Raw genomic sequence first — 22,484 nt, 5'->3', positions numbered from 1 at the left:
CAATTCTGGCACTGGCTTCCTGTTTCTGTAAATGTTATTAAACCCTCTCAAAAGAAAAAAAAAATCCCACCCTTCAAGTCAGAGCAATGAATTACAAACTACCGCCTTTACAAGAATTGCATGTTCTAGATATGAAACAGTGGGCATGTTGTCAAATAATTTCATTCTTGGTGCAGCAAAGCATCTGAAACATGACCTTGATAATGAACATTTCAAACAATGAGCTTTATTATTAAAATGATCTACTCACAAGGTTTCCATACACACGAAGTTACACTGAGAAGAGATTTGCAACCCTTTGTAACATGAGCCACCAAACTAGGTTTATAAGATTATGCTGAGGTGACAAACAGATCTGAGAGGAAATTAGGAGCCAAGAGCATTAGACACAAGAGCACCAAACACGGGCTTCAACGTCCCGTCTGTCTGTGCTGAAGCACAAGCTGGTCATGCCCTCTCATGCCTCTCAGCCCCCAGCAGCACCTGAAGGATGAGTTAACGTGCATGACGTATTTTGCATTAGCACAGATTCTGTCATGAATGTGTTTTCAACAAACTGCTGAAAGGAACTCAAAACTCCAAGGGAAGCTCTTGTGTACGTCACTGATCGTGGCTATTTGATGAGTAATGGCCAAGCTGTTGCTAGCTCAGTGACAAATAATTTGTCTCTGTTCAAGCAAAACTATCTTTCATCACGCTTCCAGCACAAAACATGCCTTGGCAGAAACGTTTCTAAAGGAAATACGTGTAAGAGAGACAGAGTGATGGTCTCCCGAGAGCTGTCCCACAGCCCGTCTCCCATTTTTATCCCCTCAATCACCATAATTTATACCCAGAACTCCCAAGTCCTTCTCTAGCCCCTGAATCTTCCCTGAGCTCACCCTGTGTTTCCATCTAACTTCAGTGTGGTTCTAAGTGGCCATTCCAGAACGTTTTCACCCACATGGGAATCTCACAGGCTCCTCAAACTCGACATAACTTCCACTGACATCCTCTTGCCTCCTGCCCTCACCGGTTCTGCCAGCGCCTCTCACCACTCAGCTTTATGTCACCCTGCGGCCCTTCCCCGCCTCTGGCACTCCCCCGCTTTCCAGTCACCAGATCCGCCTCTGCTCTGCTCTCCTACTTTCCTCCCCACGAGCCGCGCTGATAGGCCCCCACCTCCACAACTTATTTTAACCACCTTCTAACCAACTCGTCTCTGCCTCTCCTCCTGTACCCCATCTCCTAGAGATGCCAGGATTCTCCTTCTAAAACCCAGATCTGGTCCTGCTTTTCTCCAGACTCACACCTTCAGGGATTCTCCCACTGCCTGCTCAAGAATTCAGAAAGCCTCTTCCTTTCTGCTAGGGAGTCCCAGGTTTGCCCTGCACCAGCAGGTACCTGCATGGCACCTGGCGTAGAGGAGGGATGTGGGAGCAGGACTGAGGGGGACTGGCAAACAGTGGGAGAGCTTGAAAGGGGGGAAGGAAGAGAGAAGGGGATGCTCCCTCACTCCCCTTCCCTCCTCACCACTGTGGCCCCTCCCCAGCTTAATGCCAAAAGGCCCAGAAGTACCAGACTCTCTTTCCCCAGTAAATGTATTTTTACAAAATGAGATAAATTCTGATTATTTTATGATATAAATACACATCAGTGCAACTCAGTGAAGACAAAGTCCTCACATGTCAGATCAAAACAGGTAATGAAACGGATGGGGCAAGGGAGAATAAAGGAAAGAATCAGCTATAATACGTAGTACACCATTTTACATAAGTGACTCGAGCATCTGTGGATTTTGGTATCCATGGGGGTCCTGGAACCAATCCCCCACGGACACCAAGGGAGGACTGTATTTGCATATTTGCCCCATTGTTACCAAAGGGGGCTGTGCTGCTCAGTGAAGAAGAGATGAAGACAGACTGTGGTTAGAGAAGGGGACAGAGAAACCCTGGCTGGACTCAGCCGCCAATGGCAGTGACAAGTAGACATAAGAAAGAGAAGAAAAAAGGAAGTGGTCCCAGGAAGGAAGACCCATCCTTGAGGGTCTGTGCCAGCAGGAAGCTCTGGCACAACGGGTGCCCCCTTTGTGAATTCTCACGGCTGCTTCTCAAGGTCTCTGCTTGCCAACAGCCCAAGCCTGATCCCGTAACCCTCCAAGGCAAATGCCGGACCCTAGTGCTGTGAATCCTAGTGTGTCGAATCCTAATGCCTAGTCTTTGTAAGTGCACGAGGTCTGCAATATCTAAGGGTGCCACTGTGAGGACACAGGAATGGCAAAAGCCTCTGGTCCTCTGCCCTTGTCCCCCTAACCATCAAACAGGACACATTATCGTTCTACTCTACCCCCACCAAAACCAAAACAAACCCCTGCCCTCCCTACAGCCTTTCCCCGCTTAACTACCAGCAACTCTGTCCTTCCAGTTGGAAGTAATCCCTGAGCCCCACAGCCTGCCCCCTGCCTTACAGTCTATGCTGTATCCATCCCCAAATCCTATCAGCTCTGCCTTCAAGGGAGATCTCCCTTTTGACCATTTCTCACCACCTCTACTCCAACCTCTGTTGCTCCAGCCACAGGATCTCTTACCTCGACCCAGGAGCCAGAGTGGTCTTGTTCACATGTAAGTTAGATCAGGTCCCCCCTCTGCTCAAAATCCTCAACTGACTCCCTATGTTTCTCAGTATAAAGCCAAAGCCTCTACAGTGGCTGACATCTCTCACTTCTCTACTCCATTCCAGTCACTCTTGCTTTGCCTTAATGCTTCTGTCTTGGGCCTTGCCCTGACGGTCCCCTTATCCTAGAGCACTTCCCTCACATTGCACACTGCTTCTTCCCTCACATTCTTCAAGTCTCTGTCAACCTCTTGAAGAGGCCTTTCCTGACCCGTATCTCTATCGCTCATTTCCTACTTTATTTATCTGCATAAAGTTTTCCACCATTAACCAACATAAATCTGTTTGTTTATGAAATTGCCTGTCCTCTCCCCTCCTAGACTATAGGCTCCATGGGAGTAGAGATTTCTGTCCGTTTTGTTCCTGGTTCCATCCCCAACACTTAGAACACAACACAGTCCATAGGAAGCATTCAATAAATCTTCATTGAATAAATTAACTGAGGACCTTAAACTTCAGAGAATGCTCTGCTATCAGCCACCATCCCCGGACGACCACTGCGCAAGACATTAGCTTGTTCTCTGCAGTCAGTTCAACTGAAGGACCCTGCTTATACTCGAGCCATTTCCCTCAGCTCTTCCATCGTCCTCCCAGCTCCCTGCAGCAGTCCCTCCTCTCAGTGACCTCCTTGTCTCTGAAATCCAACATGAATGACTTTCTTATATCAAACTCTAAAGAGCTGGTAACTCTGAAAATATCTTAAATAAAATAACAGCAACCAATGGTCACCCCCACTTCCTCCTCTTCCCCTAAGAAATAATTAGTACAGTCTTAGTGACAGTTTCCAACCTGGCCAGCTGTTTGACAATCATTTACACAATTCATACTGCATCAGAAAAGAAGCAGGAAATTCTCCACCACAAAAGGTCTCCTAACACAAACTCTCAGCTCTGAGAGGGCTAAACAGTCACATGGGGTTGATTTTCAATAAAAAGCCTTAGGAAGCAGCACATAAGAGCCATTATCTGGGCGGTAGAGTTCATTTTATATCAGTCAGGTCCAGTATAATTTCTAGAAACTTGGGTTTAGCTGGTATTCCTGCAGGGGTTCCCAAAATTCTCTTAGCAAAAATTCCTTCATGAGAATTATGTAATGAGTTTGAGATTATTCCAATGACGTTTTTCAAAATAAAGCTTACCATAAATCTTCTATATGAGAGATAGAACCCACACTCTTTAATCAGGTTTTGACCACAATATTTGTGCCTCAAGCTTCAAAAGCAACTAGTATCATCTTGTAATTGGAAAATCCTACTTCCTTTTCAACAGTGGAAGAGGTTTCCTGGGATTTCAGGATGGAAAGCTGGAAGCATTTCTTACAGAAATATTATCTAAGTAATATCCTTTTGCATTTGTATATTGATGTAACTTTAAAAATGCACAAGTTCTATCTATCTACATCTACGTCTCAATATTGAATGGCATATTCACTGAGTTGCCAAGAGCTACCACTCCACACATAACATGGTTCCTGCAGGAAAATGTGTTAAATGCATCCAACAGCCATAAAATAGACAAACATCTGGAGTCTAGTGGTTCAAGAGGTGTAGACCATGCATAACTGGCATGTGCTAAGCCAGTCGAGGTGTCACACATGACCTTCCAGGCACACGTGAGCCAGCACGATCCCAGGCCCAGGCATGTTGCACATGACAGAGGTCACAAACAATCAATTTTCATGTAAGTTGCGATCACTGCCATCCCTGGGGCTGTCATTTGTTTCTGAGTGTTTCCTACATACACCCCATACATCAACCTTCGCCTTAAACAGAGATATTCTAGACTGAGACTTCATGAAGGTGGGGAGCACACGTGTCTCCAAATCAGGAAGAGGATGTTCCTGGGGAATTTGGGGCAGGCCTGTCCACCACCTCCCACCCTGAGCCAGGCTGACGCTGCCCTGCCCCGCCCTGCTTGGTCTGGAGGGACCTGAGGAAAACACAATTTTTAGCGTGAACCTCAGACTACCCCTGCTAAAGGCTGGTGAAATTCTAGGGCACGGAATAAACCAGAACCAAGACAAGCTCTACAGGAATCTTTCAAACATGATCCCAAGACAAACAGGAGATGCACAGCACACACATATACGAAAAAAAAAAAAAGCACATAATACTTAGTAGGCTTAGCAAAATCCATCTTTAAGATACTCTGCCAACAAAAGTGAGAGTCGCTTAGCCTGATCTGTGATTCAGGGGTGTCTTGGGAGAAGTAATATCCAAGGTGAGGTTCTGATGGAAAAGGAGTGGCCCTGGAACTCAGCAGGATGACCAGCACAGGGGAAGTGGGAAACGGCAAGAGATAAAGCCAAGGACAGAACAGTCAGGGCCTGTCTATTGCTGCTAAAGAGTTTTGGTTTTATGCTGAAGGTCATGAACTTTGGCTGCAAAGTGAACAAGATGGAAGGAGAAGTACCTAGAAGAAGATATAAAATCAAAGGTAGGTTTGGTTTCTTCCTCTTACGATTGAGAGAACCATTTGTTTGAGAAAAGAGAACAGCCAACAGAGAGTGAGGTACTGAGAAAGCAGGCATGGGAAGTGTCCAAGGAGGAGTAGGACCCATAGCCCAGGCAGAAGAATGAGTCTGGAACAGAAGGAGGGACTCTTCCTCCACCATGCTGGGAAGAAGTGATGATAAGTCAGCAGACAATGCCAGAATCCACGTTCTTCTTGGACAACCCAGAGTCCATTCCACACTTGCTGAATGTCAGGCAAGGAAAAGTATTAGGGATTTTCTCTTTCAGAATTATTTCCTGGGCCAGATTTTAAAAAATTTTTTCCCTAAGAAATCATTGCCACAAAAGAGAATGTTCCTCAAGGGACCCATAGTCAATCTCTACTGAAACCAACACCTACTGACCGCAAGAGGATAAGAAGGTGTCATACCTGACACTCAAGTACTGTCCCACCTATATCTTCCCATAATATCTATAACCGGACAGGTCTATTTTGCTTAACAAAGCAAATTCCTATTACAAAAAGAAAAAGTGGGATGGTAGAAGAATGAGAGTTGGATTTTTTTGAGATCATTGACATCATGAATGCAAACACCTGTTCAACCTTCTCAAGAGAAGATAATTTTTCATAGCATCAGGCTATCAGTTATGCTTATAGAGGAAATTTACCAAACAGTAGTAAATTGTGAATGTGACAGGTTTTATTAAGGTCCAGGGTATACAGGGACACATTCATCTAAAATTGAATAAAATTAGTTATTACTAGTATCCCTTTCACATTTTATATTGAAGATTTGAGAACTAATGCTTAATATTTAATTAAACAGCTACATTTCGAATGCTGGCACAAGCAGGCCTAAAAGTTCAATTGTTGTTAAAATTCCTGTACTGTTCCTAAATTGATGTACTCTCATAAAGATAAGCTGTCTGTTCCCACACCTGGAATAAGTCTGGTCTGTAAACAATGGAAATTTTGGAGGACTTAGTGTTTCCTTGGGAGAGGGGGTGATGAGTAATAACAAAGACTAAGACAAGCTGGTTTCACAGCATTTTTTATACAAACAATTTAAAGTGATAAATGAAAATTTTCTTCACCTATGATTCTAATACAAAACTTATGCCAAGTTCCATCATGAAAAGTTTTTTGAGAAATACTCAAAAAATGTTTGTTTACTCATCCAGTCTTTCCTCCTCTCCAAGAGTCATAAAATGAGAACCTAATTAGGAAAAGTGAGGAATACAAAGTGTAGGTTTGGGACATAGGAATGACAAACTTGAAGTTGATCTCCCCAGTTAGAGGCTGTTAATCCAAAACCATTTCAGAAATTAAGGATGCCAATGGATTTCTCATGTTGCTTATACATGTCAGGTAGAAAAGGACAAGTTAGGCAGGATAAGGAGAATAAAGGGAGCAGAGGTGACAGGGTAGTTGGTGGTGGTACTATTATTGTATACAAGGTCCTAAGAGAAGGCAGGAACCTGAATTTTGGGAGTCATCACTGTGGAGCTGATATTAAATACATGACTGGGTGAGGGTACATCCAGAGTGAGAAGAGAAAAAGATGTCTGAAGACTGAGCTCCAGGACACTCCCTGTTTAGAGGTTAATGTTTCCAAACGTAGGTTTTATTATTATGCATGTGTGGTGAGGCCAACAGATCAGGAGATGACTGCCACTGAAAAGACAGGTCAATATGGGGAGAATTAACATCTTAGCAATGTTGAATCTTCCAATCCATGCACATGGATAGATCCTCTACTTACTTCAATTTGATTTTTTAAATCAGGCTTATGAAGTGTCTGACATACAACTTTTGCACATTTTCTTGGATTATACCTAAGTATTTCATAGTACTTTTTTGTGCCAGTACAGAGAAATACATTTTTTTATATTGACCTTGTAGCCTGTGATCTTGCTAAACCCACTTATCAGGCCTAGTAGGTTTTTTGTAGATGCCTTGGGATTTTCCTATGTATATAATTATGTCATCTGCAAAGAGAGATGGGTTTATTTTTTTCCTTCTAATCTGCATACACTTTCTTTCTTTTTCTTGCCTTACTTGCACTGGCTAGTATTGAAAAGAAGTGTTATAAGAGGCAATGTATTAGCCTTAGTTCCCAATCTTAGTGGAAAAACATTCAGTCTTTTGCTATTAAGTATGATGTAAGCTGCAAGTTTTATGTAAGGTTTTATCAGATTGAAGAAATTCCCTTATAGTCCTACTTTTCTGAGAATTTATATCATGAATGGATGTTGAGTTGTTTTCAAATGATTTTTCTGCACCTATGGAGTTTCTCGTATAGTTTTTCTTTTTTGGACTGAATCTGGTGAATTACATTGATTGATTTTTAGATGTTGAATCATCCTTGTATTTCTGGAATAAATATCATTTTATGATGTATTATCATTTTTATATATTGCCAGATCCAATTCAGTAATATTTGATAAGACTTTTGTGTTTACATTCATTTTCTTTTTCTGAACTTTGTCATAATACAGCTGGCCTCATAAAAGGCCTTACATGACTTACATATGGTCACATCTCTTACAGGGCTAAGCACAGCACTTTACACAAACCTGATCGTCAGTAAATGCTGCTAGGTAAGTTACTCAGTAGAGAGTAGACCCTTTTCCTTACCTGAAAATTAAGAGGAGCAAATTCAATTATCTAGGAAATCCCTTCCAGATATAAATGCTCATGAAGCTAAATTTACAGAATTTCAGAAGTGTCAGCCAAGTGGCAATAGGTACCACGCTCAATAAAATCTTTATGTTCTGAAAAAATTAATCTGGCTTCTTTACGTAGTATTTTGAGACTCTGATTTAATTAACTTTCACATTTCCTATCACTTAACGGAGTTTTCTGTCAGGCTAACTTTATAGAACACTAGATTTCAACCTTGGTATGCATTAGCCTCACATTTAGAACTTTACAAAAAGTACCGATATCCATGTCTCATCTCTCTATTCCAGTCCTGATTCAGTAGATCTCAGGTTATATCTGTTTATTTTTTAAAGTATCATGGTTGAGAACCAGTGCCATGAAGATCACTTCCAAGTTCACCTTCCGCCTTCGGTTCATGTTGCTGCCTGCCACCAAGTACAGAGGCCTCTGCCCTCTTGGCAAGTTACACAGCCTGTCTTGCCTCAGTTTCCGCATCACAACTCCACACTACTGCTGTGAGCATTAAATGAGTCATATGTAAAATGCTCAGAGTAGTGCTTTGCATGTGGTAAGTACATGTAAGTGCTAACTATTACTGCTATTTTTTGTATTATTGTCACTGCCAGGGCAGCTTAGGCCAAGTGACCAAGCCATTTGTTCCCCATTTTTAAGTGGGGGACCCCTTTAACATAGAAATAGATCACAGACCCATAAACTCTGTACCTGTTGAGCAATTATATGACAAAAACATTACCGTGAATTCAAATAAATTGTATTTTACTTATTTCGGCAGCATCTATATACAGTTAAGTCATTCTTTCTATTCAATACAAAGACAATGCTTAGCTTCCCTATAGATGTGCAGACCCCTGCAATCAATCTGAGCCTTGCCCCCCCCCCCATCGGTTGTGACCCACTGCTCCGGCCACATCAAGCTGCCTTGTACCCTCTCAACATGCCACTCATCTTCCTAACTTCCTGCCCTACACACTGTACCATCTACCTCAAGTGCCCTTCTGCTTCTCTACCTACAGCATGGAGTCATGAATGTTAACAAATTCATCTGAATCCTCTGGGCTGAGCTTTTCCTAGAGTTGGTTAGTGAGGAATGGTAAGTGAGCCACACCATCCAATTAAGTACTCTGCTCATTAACAGTAGCAACGAACACGTGTGGGTTTTTTGGTTTTTTGCGTTTTGTGCATGTGTGTGTGTGTGTGTGTTTAACACATAGGTTAGAGTCGGGGAAGGTCAGGGTGGGATGCAACGAGAGGGAGCTGCTTCAGCAGAGGTCAGGTGATTGAACGGGATGTCTGTGGAAGCCGCAGCCAGACCTCAGGAGCATCAGAATGTCAGCTGATGCTGACGTTCCAGGAGGACGCATCAGCCAGGACCACCGGGCACTGATCAAGCCGAGAGACACAGACCCAACTGACACTAGGCTCCCCAGTAACAGCGCACCCCAGTCACACTTCAGGGCTCACTTGGTAAGATCAGTGCGAATGGGAAAGGGCCAACCTGACAGGCAAGCCTGGTCTGCTAGGGTCAAGGGCCCACACCACTCACCATATCCCCAGGGGCTGTCTTGCTGGGGAGCAAGGAGAGGGCGCAGACTGAACCTTTTTACCAAAATATGCTCAACAGCTAACAAGGAAACCTTTTAAATTTCCTTATTAGAGTCATTTTACTGGATTAGGCTAAAATTATGGGGCTTCTCTTTTCCTTCTTTCTGGCTGTCCAGCAGGACAGAGGCTCGTGTGGACAACACAACGTTTAGAGAAAAATGAAGAAGTTACATTTTTCTTTACCTGCCTGATTGCAGCATAAGTTACATTTTAGCAATCTGCTATGACTCTTTTAACAGCAGCATAAGCGTTAACTGCCCTCTAATTGGTAGAATATAGTTTTATGTAACAAGGTTCACAGACTCAGTTATTCAGAGCACCACCACCCCCACCCCTGGGCAAGCCAGGAGGGCTGTAATACAGGCAGTTGAATTAAAATTAAAATAGCCAAGCTCCCGCACAGCCTGAATTCTCCAAGTCAGTGTTAGACAGAAGCGTGTCTTACTCGTCCTGGAGGAATTATTAGGCTGCCTTTCCCTACACTGTTACTTCAGCGTTCCTAACCGCCCCACCCCAATAAAAAAGAGTTAGGAAAAAGGACATTCTGGATGATTTGATTTGCCTTTCAGTTTGAATAAGACACCACGATTGTTCTTTCTTCCCCTAGAGACAGTACCCTTGACAACCAATGCACTCACTTCTTTCAAATTATCTATTCAGTTTGGATAGAAAAGTTATTTTGTATAGCATAGAAATTTTGTTTCTTCACATTAGCCTAGAAACCTGCATTAGCTCCATTTCCCTTTCTGCTTTAAACATTTTATTTTAAATGGGAAAAAAAATCTATGTTTCTTTTTTCTTTTTAAAAATGAATCTTTACAGAACAGTGTTTACATAGAGACATGAAGTAGTTTTCTCATATAATTTTAAAGGGATTTAGAGAGAAGACAGCAAATTAGAATGACCCCAATGTAGAACTGCACAGGCAAACTTCATGGCCTTCAAATATCAAAAAGGTTATTAAAAGAACCACAGGACCGGGTTTTCAGCTTGTGAACGGAAAATGTAAGTTAATCAGTCAAGAGGATTTTAGAGGGCATTTCGGTAGAATAGGTTAAAAATGAATGAATAATACAGTGGAATGAATACCGTAGGACTAAGAATGACATAGAAGAGTGGGAAAAAAATTTGAAACAAACAGCAAGAGCAGTAAGTTACTAAAAGTTAGGGCTGTCCATAGACTGCATGTATCACAGAAGTTCTGTGGTCAAGGTAGGACTTGGACTCCCCCTTGAGGGGTGGGTAGAACGTGACAAGGAAAGAGGAAAACTTCACAAGGGCATGAGGGAATAAACGGGTATGGGCTAGAATGAATGGAGATCACCAGATTAGAGCAGAAGTTATGATGGGATCGTATGTGTTGAACCTTAGGAAGGGCTGTGACAGCCCAACTGGAAGAGGACAATGTCCCTAGACATCTTTTCTCTGACCACAGTTTACTCCAAGTCTGGATAACCTAAATTTTAGCTTTCAAAAATTTGGCCCAAAACATTATATCAGAGCTTAGAAGTTTGCTTATAACTCTAGTATAGAGAAAATAAATAAACAAATACACACACACACACACACACACACACACACATATATATTTTTGCTCCAGAAGAGACTTGCAGTGGGTTCAGTAATTTTATCTTTTTATAGTTTGTACTTATAATATGGGATAAACAGGTCTATAGCTCCCCAATGCCAATTTTCCCACAGGAATTACCACCCCAAATGTACAAGTTCACACCAAGAGAAAAAGAATGTGCTGATAAGGCATGCTATAGTGATTATCAACCCCAGAGGCATGACACTGTATACAGTGATCAGTGTGACAAAAGCCTGCAAGTAATCTGGAATATTAGGAACCAAATTTTTTAAATAGCTTCACCTTTAGAACCTACAGTAGACTCAGGGATTCCCTGTAAAAAGGTCATCTCACTGGCATTCCAAACTGCTTCCTCGGTGGGAGAGAAAGGAGATAAACCATGAGGACTGCTTGCGAGTTTACTTCAGACACCCTCATACCCCGTTAATCTGGGTACACCCCCTGGGACTGCGCACACGTCCGACTACAGGATGGGAAATGGTTAAGAAAAGCTGCCAGGGGTTCCCTGGTGGCGCAGTGGTTGAGAATCTGCCTGCCAATGCAGGGGATACGGGTTCGAGCCCTGGTCTGGGAAGATCCCACATGCCGCGGAGCAACTGGGCCCGTGAGCCACAACTGCTGAGCCTGCGCGTCTGGAGCCTGTGCTCCGCAACAAGAGAGGCCGCGATAGTGAGAGGCCCGCGCACCGCGATGAAGAGTGGCCCCCGCTTGCCGCAACTAGAGAAAGCCCTCGCACAGAAACGAAGACCCAACATAGCAATCAATCAATCAATAAATCTTTAAAAAAAAAGAAAAGCTGCCAGAGAGTGCCAGTCCCACAGTCACAGCCACCTCTAGCTTAAAAAGCATTCCACTCCTTCTTGGAAAGCTTTTTAAAATTTACTGAAATGCTCCTTGACTTTTCCTGGGGAACTTCTGACCTATATTAAGACCACATTACATTAAGAAACATTTTCCTTACTTAGACAATCGAATGATGCATTATATTTGCTCTACCATGGCAAGGTCCTCTATAAACAGTGGTGGTGCCAGTGGCACTGAATTCATAACCATTTCAGAGTCAGTCTAACATTTTTATAGCTTCTGGTTATAACGTCTCAGAAAGGGAAGCTAGAATGACCCCCACAACTCTTGGGCACACTCTAGCAGTTGTTAAAAGCACGGGGGTCACAGCCAGACAGACATGGAATGCTCCACACACCACTTGTGTGACCGTACATAGGTCACCTGATCTCTATGCCTCAGTTTCCTCACTTTAAAATAGTAGAAACTGATGAAATGATGAACATAAAGCATTTAGCATAGCTCCTGACATAAAATGCATCCTCTACAATCAGCCTATTAGTGTCTCATTAATATTCTGACATTTTATTTCTTTTCTAAAAGCCTGTAATAACTGCTCAGTATTGTCTTTTTTTAACAAGAGTAACTCATGTTTGTTACGGTTGTGGGTGCTTCTTCTCCCTGAACCTATTTTTCTTACCCGTGAGATGAGGATAATACCACTTGCCCTGCTAATAATCTCAACGTATTCTAAAAATTGAATACATAAAAGTTGCTAACTGAAATTTTTCATCTGCAATTCATTATACTGAAATAAGCTTGTCATCAATGCTGTGGATAAACAAAGGCATGTCAGAATCATCATATCATGACTCAAGTCCTGTTCCCACACCCCCTCTAATGAATTAATTTTAATTCATTTTAATCATAGGGTGACTCAGCATCTTCATGTGATAATGATTCATGTGTTTTAATTTGCCAAATGTTGCTTCTAGATTATTTCCAGAAATGTCTGTTGAGCTCTTTCTTAGGAAAGTCACGACTTGGAGAGAGGATGTCAGTTATTATTTTATTCCAACTTAAGCTAAATCATGTTTATTCCCAACTTATATCATCTACTCCTATCGCAATGATTAAATTAGAAGCAGCATGGTGCAGCCGGCGAGGCATGGACTTCTGGAGTTTGAATACCAGTTCAGTCGTTTATTAACTGGACTGAATTTTCAGCATTTTACCTTTCTGAACCTGCATCCGAGAAATGGGAATAAAACAATTACTTCTTAAAGGAGATGATCTTAAAAAGCAGAGCACAGTCCCCAGACACAGGGGTGGCTCTCTAAGTGAGAATAATTTTACAATGGAACAAAACAGCATCTACTTACAGTTCACAGATGCCAGCTCTAGTGGGAATGAGAGGCACAAGCTGCAGTAAAAGTTTGACACCATTTTGCCACGCCTCTTCTCTTTCAAATTCACAGTACAAGTAGCTACACTCATCAGACGAAAACTGGTAGAAAACATAGGTATCTTGAAAGCATAAATGCTGGTCCACTGTTGGAAACAAAAAGGGCGTGGATCAGTTTTGTAAAGTATATCATTTAGAGAGCCATGAACTGAATAATATATTGAAAGGCCTACTAATTACTAGAGAGAAGCCAGGGATAGGACGATCATGAAGTCCATTCATTTTCACAGTCCCATTGAATTAAAAAGGACTTACTGACCACCCTATTTTTATTACTTGAAGCTTTGGCCAGCACATTCACATGTATTTTACAACTGTTCTACCTCAGGGACATGTGAAATCAACAGCAATTCAAAGGCAGTAGAAGAAACTTTTTTTTTTAGCGTCCCAAAGCAGGACATTTAATTACTGCGGTGGTACACAAATACAACACTATGGCAAGATCTAGATCAGTGGTTCTCGACCAGCACTGAGGGCCTTTAGCAATGTCGGGTGACATTCTGAGTTGCCACAACTAGGGGGTGCTACTGGCATCTGGTGGGTGGAAGGAAGGGATGCTACTAAACATCCTATAATGTACGAGACAGTGCCCCCCCACCCCCCATTAACTAAGAATTATCTAGCACAAAATGTCAACACTACCAAGGTTGGGAAACCCTATTTTAAAAGAAATCAAGATGTGGAGACTTTTCCAAAAAATATTAACACAAAATGTTTTGCTAAGCAGAAACCTGAACCTCACAAGCAAGCTGATAATTATATTCCTCAAAGGCAGTTAACTGTTTTTACTAAAGAAGAGCATCAGGTGTTAGGTGTGACCGACTAAGATTACACCCACATCCCCATCTGTACCACTTTTCCACAGTGGGACCTGGGGTGTGCCTTTCTGAAACTTACTATGTTCTCTGACCCTCAATATTTATCATCTATAGAAGAAAAGGGCTTCCCAGGGACAAACCAGCACCTGAGTGATAGAGATAAATAAAGAATCCAAACTGCTTGACTTCTAATTCTTCCATTCCCTGGCTCAACAAAGAAAAGAGATATCCACCATCTATTTTAGTTTCTAGTTAACATCCATTTTCTGTTCTGTTTAAACAGCTTATTTTCATGGATCATATTTCCAACTGTTTATGACTACTTACACAATTAAAATGGCATACACATTCTACTCATAAAGTCAGTTTCTGATGATTATTCTAAGTACAGCAAGACAAATCACACATTTAGAGCAACTAAAGATGTCACTGATTTTTTTAAAAATTGTGTGCATCATTTTAAGTAGAGAAGGGAGGGGGTAAGGGAAAGACTCTTACAGGTTAATGAAACAACAAGTACCTAGCTATTTTTACAAAAGGTGTGAGAAGAAACAAAGGATGAACTGTCACATTCATTTATAAGAGAATGCAAATATTTACCAGCAAACACAATTTCCACCTAGATTATAATATCATCTAGGAAATCAAACACATTTTGGTCAAGTAGCTTAACAACATAATGATTCTGTGCCTTCAAAACACGTAACACTAACCTGATGACATAATTCCCATATCCAGTAGGAGCTGCCAGACCCCTATGGCCATAGATCTGCATTGGACCAAAGGACAGTGTTCTAGAAGCCAGTCTACCAGTTCCGACCCAACGCAGCTTCTCCTGGACAAAAGCAAAGCCATTCCCAGTAAGACATGGTTGCCACTCATTTGCCAAAAAAAATGAAATTTAATACCGTCGCTTTCATGTGCTTTTAAACAAGCAACTCAAGAATAAATGACACGGCCCTCTTATCCATCTTTCAGGTTTCAGCTCAAATACCGCTTGCCTTAAAAAAGCTTAGAATCATATCCTCTTATACTTCTTCTTCGCATCACCTAACATTTAGCAATTATACATCTTTCCAAATGAATAGTACTTCTTTTCCTCCCTTGAGAATAATTTTCAGGAGAACAGGGACTATGTGTATGTAACATTTAGCAATTATACATCTTTCCAAATGAATAATATCTCCTTTCCTCCCTTGAGAATAATTTTCAGGAGAACAGGGACTATGTGTGTGTAACTTATGATTAAACGCCAACATCAGAACAGTCCAGGCCCACGGTAAAGTCTCTGAATATATACATTAGAATAAATGAAGGAATAAATTTAGCAGCCCTTTGCCTGAAGACAATGCTTCTGCCTTGGTAAGACAAGTACCTCGAGTTGGTGGTGATCAGCTTTGGTTCAAGCAATTACACATTTTTATCCCATCTCTTTGAGAACAAAATAATTCCAGGGTTAGACAAGGTTATACCACAGTGAGTAGTATGAAGTTTTGTTTTCTGATCTTTAAACGGAGAGCAAACCCTAATATTTGTCTCAAAGAACAATAAATTTGACTGTTAATCTTTTTAACATAATCTAAGCAATCCGCCAAGCAGCCTAGATCATAAACCCATAAACCTGGATGATGGATTCCACTAACCACATGCAAGAAATACTCTCTGGAATCCTTAAAATACATAGCTGTATTCAAAGAATGCCCCAATTTGGGCATCACAAGTGGTACTTTCATGCCTACTTTCCCATCTTTATCAGCTTCAGATGAAAAACCAAATGAAGAAAACTTTCTGAAATAAGTTTTTTTAATTTGCAGAAATTTCATTGAAACCCACTCTTCCGTATGGAAAAAAAGGTCACCCAAAATTTTTTTAAAGAGATGTACCATGTAAAAGACTACCTTTCTCCTATATTTGGTATTTAAGGACCAAAAGATGCCAACATTTATTTGTATTCCTAAAACAGAAAAATATTTTCTATCTTTTGTGATTGGCATAGTTATAAATACCTAGAAATCACACAGTAACCAACAGTATGAAGAAATGCCATGAGATGCTACATTTTCTTGAGCGATGGAAAAATAAGGTAGTAAACATTTCTGCTGAGATATCTGAACAAATATTCTACTTTAGATAAAGTATCACTTTTTGGGGGTAAATATTTGAAAGATACTCTGAGGCCATTAAGGCAATTCCAGATTGTACCAACTGTACAATTCCAGTTGCAGGTTGGCATTAAGACATAAGAAAGATTAACAGTCAAATAAATGGATGTTTTTTGAAACAAAACAAGAAAACAGATTGCAACAAAACAGGCAATTAGACCAAACCGTCAAATTTAACTTCTACAGGACACCTTTCACATTAAAGGCTCCAAGTGTTAATTCCTCAACACCTCTGTCAATTAGCCCGCATCTTTGGGCTTGTAAAGCACTTTGATCATCTTAATCCTTATTCTCAGAACAATACATACAGCTCCTCAGCCTGCTCTGTGTCTGACACCACCTGGAACACAGCAGGATACAGCAAAGCATTTACTAAACGAACTGAACTGTCAAATTGCAAATGGTGACTGGACAGATGCGTTGGCTTGTTTCTTCATAGCTGATGAGGAAGACGTGACTCAGACCAGGGCTTCCCAAATCTGTGTTTAGTAGGAGTCGCCCGGGGCATCTTGTTGACGTGCAGATTCTGATGCCGTGTGGCTGGGTGCAGCCTCTGAGCCCTCATTTCTAACGGGGTGAGCCGGCCCCACCTTCTCATTGGGAAGGGCTCTGTCTTGGGGAGGTGCAGGGCAGAGTGGATATGCTTAAACACGGCACCGCCATGACTGCTGTCACGTGTACTTATTACTGAATAATCAGGCTCCAGCGCTCGAAGCAAGCTACTGTTTTCGGGGGCACACGATCTCTTTCTACCCCCACCTCCAATTTATCAAGCTATGTTTCGAATCGCTTTCAACAATCCATCTGCACCAGGCAAAACATCACTGGGGGAAGGATGAACACCATCACTAACACCACCAAAGCAAACAAAATGAGGTAAGCTGCCGCTGCCGTTAACTCACACCCCCTTGACTTGCGGCCCAGGTCAGCGACAAGCCATTTTAAATACCTAAACCTCCAGGACCGAGGGGAGAGCGGTGGAGAAATCAGAGGTGCCTGGAAGGGAGGAATGTGAACACCCACGGCAGTTCTTACTCCCCGTGTATTTTCACTCTTGTACTGAATCCAGCAACTGTTCCGAGTACATGCAGATCTAACTAGCGTTGCGATACTTGACAGGAACATTGTGATACGGCGGTGACTGGCTCCAAGGCCAATGCGATTGCCATAACAAAACATTAATGTTACTAATCTCTGAAGTTGAAAATTCGATCTCTCTTGGCCTCCTTCTGTCTCCGGTTATATTTTTAGTAATCAATTCATAGGAGTGCAGATAGAACCCTCATCTCAAATGTCAGTGGGGCAGTGGTATTTACACACTTACATGAAGCCTCAAAAAACTAGTATGATTTTTCCTATAGTACCAAATAAATGGAAAACATTGCAAAGTTGTGAAAGTAATTCTTGTGGGGTACATGGAGAGCACTTTGCTCAATTTACTACCGGATAAATGAAAATGACCCAGCCTAGGCAATCATATTAGCACTTTGTCTCTAAACCCAGAGCATTAATCAGTCCTTAGATTATAAAAGAAAGGAGGTTCTGGCCTGATCATCTGGGATCTGAAATAGGACAACTCATGCTCTCTCCACATTCTACTCCCACTAAACCCTAGGTATGTTCTTACTTGGATGGATGGTTCTTTTCCATGAACCTGATTAATGTACATCTCCCAATTCTTTTTCAATCTATATCCAATCAGAAACAAAACTGAGAACAAGGACAGATCCTACATACAGCCTCACGTGGGAGCTGAAATGAATCCTATGAGCCTGCTGACAACTAGACCCAAAGACTTACGCAGGCAGACCTCATTTTACTGCACTTTCATTTACTGTACTTTACAGATATTATGTTTACAAATTCAAGGTTTGTGGCAACCCTGCATTTAGCAAGTCTATCGGTGCCAATTTTTCCAACGGCATTTGTTCACTTCGTGTCTCTGTGTCACATTTTTGCTACTTATCACAGTATTTCAAACCCTCCACCAACAGAAAAGATGACGACTTGCTGAAGGCTCAGATAACGGTTAGCAATTTTTAGGAATATTTTCAAAACTAAGCTATGTATATTGTTTTTAGATAATGCTATTGCACACTTAATAGACTAGAGTGTCAACATAACTGTTGTATGCACTGGGAAACAAAGTAACTCATGTGACTCACTTTATTGTGCTACGTGCTTCACTGCAGTGGTCTGGAACCAAACCTGCAGTATCTCTGAGGGATGCCTGTACCTGCAGTTTCAGTTTTTAAAAAAAAAGGGGAAAAAAATTAGACTTGTCTAAAGTTGATACCGCCATCGATTTTAAAAAAAAGGCGGGGGGAGCTCTACGTGAAGTAATCCAACAATCACCACAGCCCGTCTTCCAGCCTGTTGCGTCTGCTTGGCCTAGGCTGTAAACCAGTGGTTTTTCAGACCCTGGGCTGTGAATTCCTTATGGGAAGGTGTGGCAGTGACCTTTGAGCTTTCTCAAGAGGTTCACAATTCCATATACGCAAAAGCGTTGTTTGTCAACAGAATAAATCATATCTAACCTATGCCGAATGTGTCAAAACCTACGGAAATACTAATGTGATTAATTAAACATGGGATTTTTAAAGTGTTAATTCATTACAGTTCTCTCATCTCCACTACACAGTTGGTCAATGGTGCCAAGATAACCGATTTTGCCAAATTTTTTATCAGAAAGAAGTTGTTGGCATGAGATAGTTGTTGACAGGGAAGGGACACGAGGAAATTATCTAGGGTGTGAAAACTCCCCAGAGCTTGATGTGGATAGTGGTTACATAAGGGTGTGTAATGATTAAAAATTCATCAAGCTGTACCCTTAAGATTTGTGCATTTTACTGCATGTAAACTATGCCTCAAAAAAAAGGATGGGGGGGTCGTCTTACTCAAATAGGTTGGGAACCACTATCCCCAAAAGCCAGGCCATGATGGAATTTTTCCCATCTGTGGCAAATGGAAAAAAAGAAAATGACTGTAATGAGTTTGTGATAAAGCTAAATTTAGTTAACTTAAAGAAATGTCTTTATTCTGAGACTCTTTCCTACCTTTTTTGTTATCATTTATTCTGAGTACTTTCCCTATTCTTTATGGTATTGCAATCTTCCAGTTGTAATCTCCCTATCTTCAGACCAGGAGTCCAACTGTGAAACACTCGGCTACGTTTAATTAAGAGAAGAGTCACCACACCACCAGTATCCCAAATAGACACTTCAAACAAACCAACCCTCCTACTACTGATAATTGCCCATCTCTCTGTGATCACGGTTATGACTTTAACATGTCTTTGGGTTTTTTTCTCAAGGAGAATTTCTGACAAGGTGTTAGGAAACTGTGTTACCTGTAAAATCCCTTGAGGTTCACCCTGTCCTTTATCAGGTCAGCTGCCTGAACGATGATAATATTCCTCAGTGCTCTTCCTGCACAAGAAGAATTCTCTCCATAAATCTACACGGAAAAGACAAAGACTCACTGAGAATTCAGAACAATGATGTGACAATTTGTGAGCTGCCAATGACATACTATATAGAAAAAGTTATGGCCAAGTCCCTAAGCTTAAAACACTTAACTGCTTTAACTATAAATAATTTCCTTTTACACAGAGTTTCCAGGTCAAAATACCTGTTTTTTTAGATACAATGTTTGTACCAACACAGCAAATTGAAGAATATTTATATATGAACTCTGCCATATTGATGAATGCATACTTGTAAATGTCTTGGAAGCTGGGAAAATAATTTTTTCCTATCTAGCAAGCATCTCGCACCATGACACAATTTAATAGCAGGCTGCTGTGTGCTTTGCTTTTAAGCTTCACTCAACTGCAGAGTTCATAGTTAATGCCAAGCATCCTGGTTTCATCTACTTCACAATTCCATCTAGCAGATAAAAATTTCATATAGCTTCTTTTTTTAATCTTCTGATCTGCCCATATGCATCTCTGATTCTTGGAGGATGAAGCAGGGTATTCCTTAGATCTGGAGAGGTCTATGTCCCACTTTATAAACTACCTCCTTTTTCTATAATTGGCAGCTTCGTCCACAGGGCAACGTTGCTTCACAAAGGAAGCTAAATGAAAATGAACTGTCTAAGTAAAGGCTCATGAAAGTGAAGATATGAGGTGCATGCTAACATCTGTTTACTTGTTTCTTGCTGAACTCTTTCGGCACCTACAAAATATTTTATATCTTCTCCCAAAGCAAACAAATTGATAATATATTGACTATAATTTGATCCGGAACACTTCAACCCCATCCTTATACCCCCTTAATTTTCCTGTAATCACCTCCTAAACACAACCTAAGAAGAAAATGAGAAGGACAGGAAATGATTTATTTTTAACACGTTAAATCTATTAAAAAAAAAAAACTTAAGTCAGATAACAGAAAGTATTACCATAAAAGAGGTATGAGTCAGCTGACACTTGACTAGTCCCGACAATGTACCAGTATTCACTCACTCAGTCATTCTAAAAACACTAAGCAGCTATCGGGTCCCATTCTAGATGCTGGGCATGCAGCAGTGAGCAAGGCCAAAAAGGTCCTGCCCTCACAAAGCTCACAGTCTCCTGTTATTCTAAAATATGCAACCCTGGCAGTTGATTTTTTTTTTTAACACAACGTAATGAAGGCATCCCCACCTTGTTTCAATGAGCATTCGGGGATATTCTACTATTAGATAACAATAAATATAAATAATCCTCTTTTACACAGAGTTTTCAGAGTAAAATATCCAGTATTTTTAAAATACAGCATTTCTATCATACAGCAAATTGAAAATATTTATATTATATATGAACTCTGCCATGTTCGTAACGCATTCATGTAGACGACTTGGAAAATGGGAGAAAATTTCTGTCCTATCTAGTGAACATCTTGCTCCATGACACAAGTATCAGAGCATTTCAAACACCTTCGGCCGTGTCATCCCAGGTGAAGGAGACGGCGTAATCAGGAGCAAAGGGAAGAATCACTGTTTCAGAAAATGCTGTAAGAGAGATAAGAATCATACCTGGGAAGGAGTAGGTTCAAGGTATGGATTGGAAATTCTTCTTGATAGAGTCTATTTGAAAAGAAAGAAAAGGGGAAAATTAGAACCAAACAGAAAGCTTTGTACTATAAGGACACAATATATGCAACCGAGGCAGGCCCAGCAGCTGTCTAAGCCAGAAAAACGTCATGGGCCATGGAGGATTAACATCTTTATTCTCACTCAGTGTAAATATCTGGTCAACATTCATCCCAATGGGACAGGATATTCCATGGGAACGGCCCCCAATCTAGAGAGTACAACTTTAAAAAGTGCAATAGAAAAACAGGGATGTTTGTATACATATCACTTTGTTCTCAGTTTGATTTTGATCCCATTTCTCCTTTCCCTTCTATTTCCACTCTCACCAACCCTAACTCCAGCTCTCATCCCTGCACACCTGGACTGCTGTTTCGGCTTTTCAGTGGATTTCCCGGGGCTCCAGTCACGCCCCCTCAGGCCATCCTGCAAACTTCAACTGAACAGAAGTCCCTATATAGCCCCTCAACTGACAGTAGGTCCCTTCTTGCTTGTCAGTCCAAACCCCCAGCCTGCCCTTCTGGGCCCACCACAGTCTGCCTCCAACAGATTTCTATTCTCCTTCTACCTCCGTGCGTGGCTTCTTTGACTCAACATGAGATCTACTCATCAGAAGAAGCTGTGATTCATACCTGCCTCTGCTCACACCGTCCTCCACAACAGAAAGCCCTCCGTCTTCCCTGCTACACCCCTGAACCCCCCTGAAGTCCAGGTCTGTGCAGTCACCTGTTGGGTGAAGCTCCGCCCACCCACCCCAGTCCACTGGGGTTTGTCCCTCTGGGAGCTCTGTGTTTTCTGACTATTTATATGGCGGCTCCTGGGCGCTCTGCAGTACTGGCTATCTTTCTATGTGTGCATTTGCCCCAACTAACCCACACGCTCCTTGAGGGAGTGCTGGCAACTTAACCTGCTTTGCTTTCACAGCCTCTAGCACACAACCTCACACACAAAAAATGTTTATTTTTCTATTCATTTATTACAGATATTTATATCTCTGCATCAACTATTTGCTGAGTGATTTGAATTGTAGGAGCTTATTTTTCCTACCTAACAATCCAGTAAGCAGCACCATCACCCACATGTGTTTAAGCACAATAGAAAACTATTATCATTTCCCGTTGCGGTTTAGGAAAAAGGAACAGAGAAATGAACATTTACTGAGCTTCCAACCTATGTTTAAAAGCTCTTTACACCGCT

The 22,484-nt window shown here is 41.5% G+C and overlaps 1 protein-coding gene across 10 annotated transcripts in view; it reads right to left on the bottom strand.

The window, feature by feature from the left end:
• Nucleotides 1–22,484, bottom strand: part of RAPGEF5 (Rap guanine nucleotide exchange factor 5) — a 224,964-nt gene that overhangs the window by 163,298 nt on the left and 39,182 nt on the right. For 9 of the 10 annotated variants that reach the window (XR_014266740.1, XR_014266741.1, XR_014266742.1 and 6 more), the window contains exons 2-5: nucleotides 21,231–21,281; nucleotides 19,561–19,667; nucleotides 14,763–14,884; nucleotides 13,149–13,317 (exon numbers count right to left, since the gene is read on the bottom strand). Coding sequence is in view for 7 of the 10 variants with exons in the window: in XM_082472678.1 (XP_082328804.1) it covers nucleotides 13,149–13,317; nucleotides 14,763–14,884; nucleotides 19,561–19,667; nucleotides 21,231–21,281 (449 nt within the window). In the remaining 3 variants the exon portion in view is untranslated. The remainder of the gene's footprint in view (nucleotides 1–13,148; nucleotides 13,318–14,762; nucleotides 14,885–19,560; nucleotides 19,668–21,230; nucleotides 21,282–22,484) is intronic. The other variant, XM_082472684.1, reaches the window with a different exon arrangement.

The sequence above is a fragment of the Balaenoptera physalus genome, assembly GCF_965194825.1.
Source record: "Balaenoptera physalus genome assembly, chromosome: 8".
Taxonomy (NCBI): domain Eukaryota; kingdom Metazoa; phylum Chordata; class Mammalia; order Artiodactyla; family Balaenopteridae; genus Balaenoptera; species Balaenoptera physalus.
The sequence above is the reverse complement of the archived record's forward strand: the minus strand, read 5'-3'. Positions and strand labels throughout refer to the sequence as shown.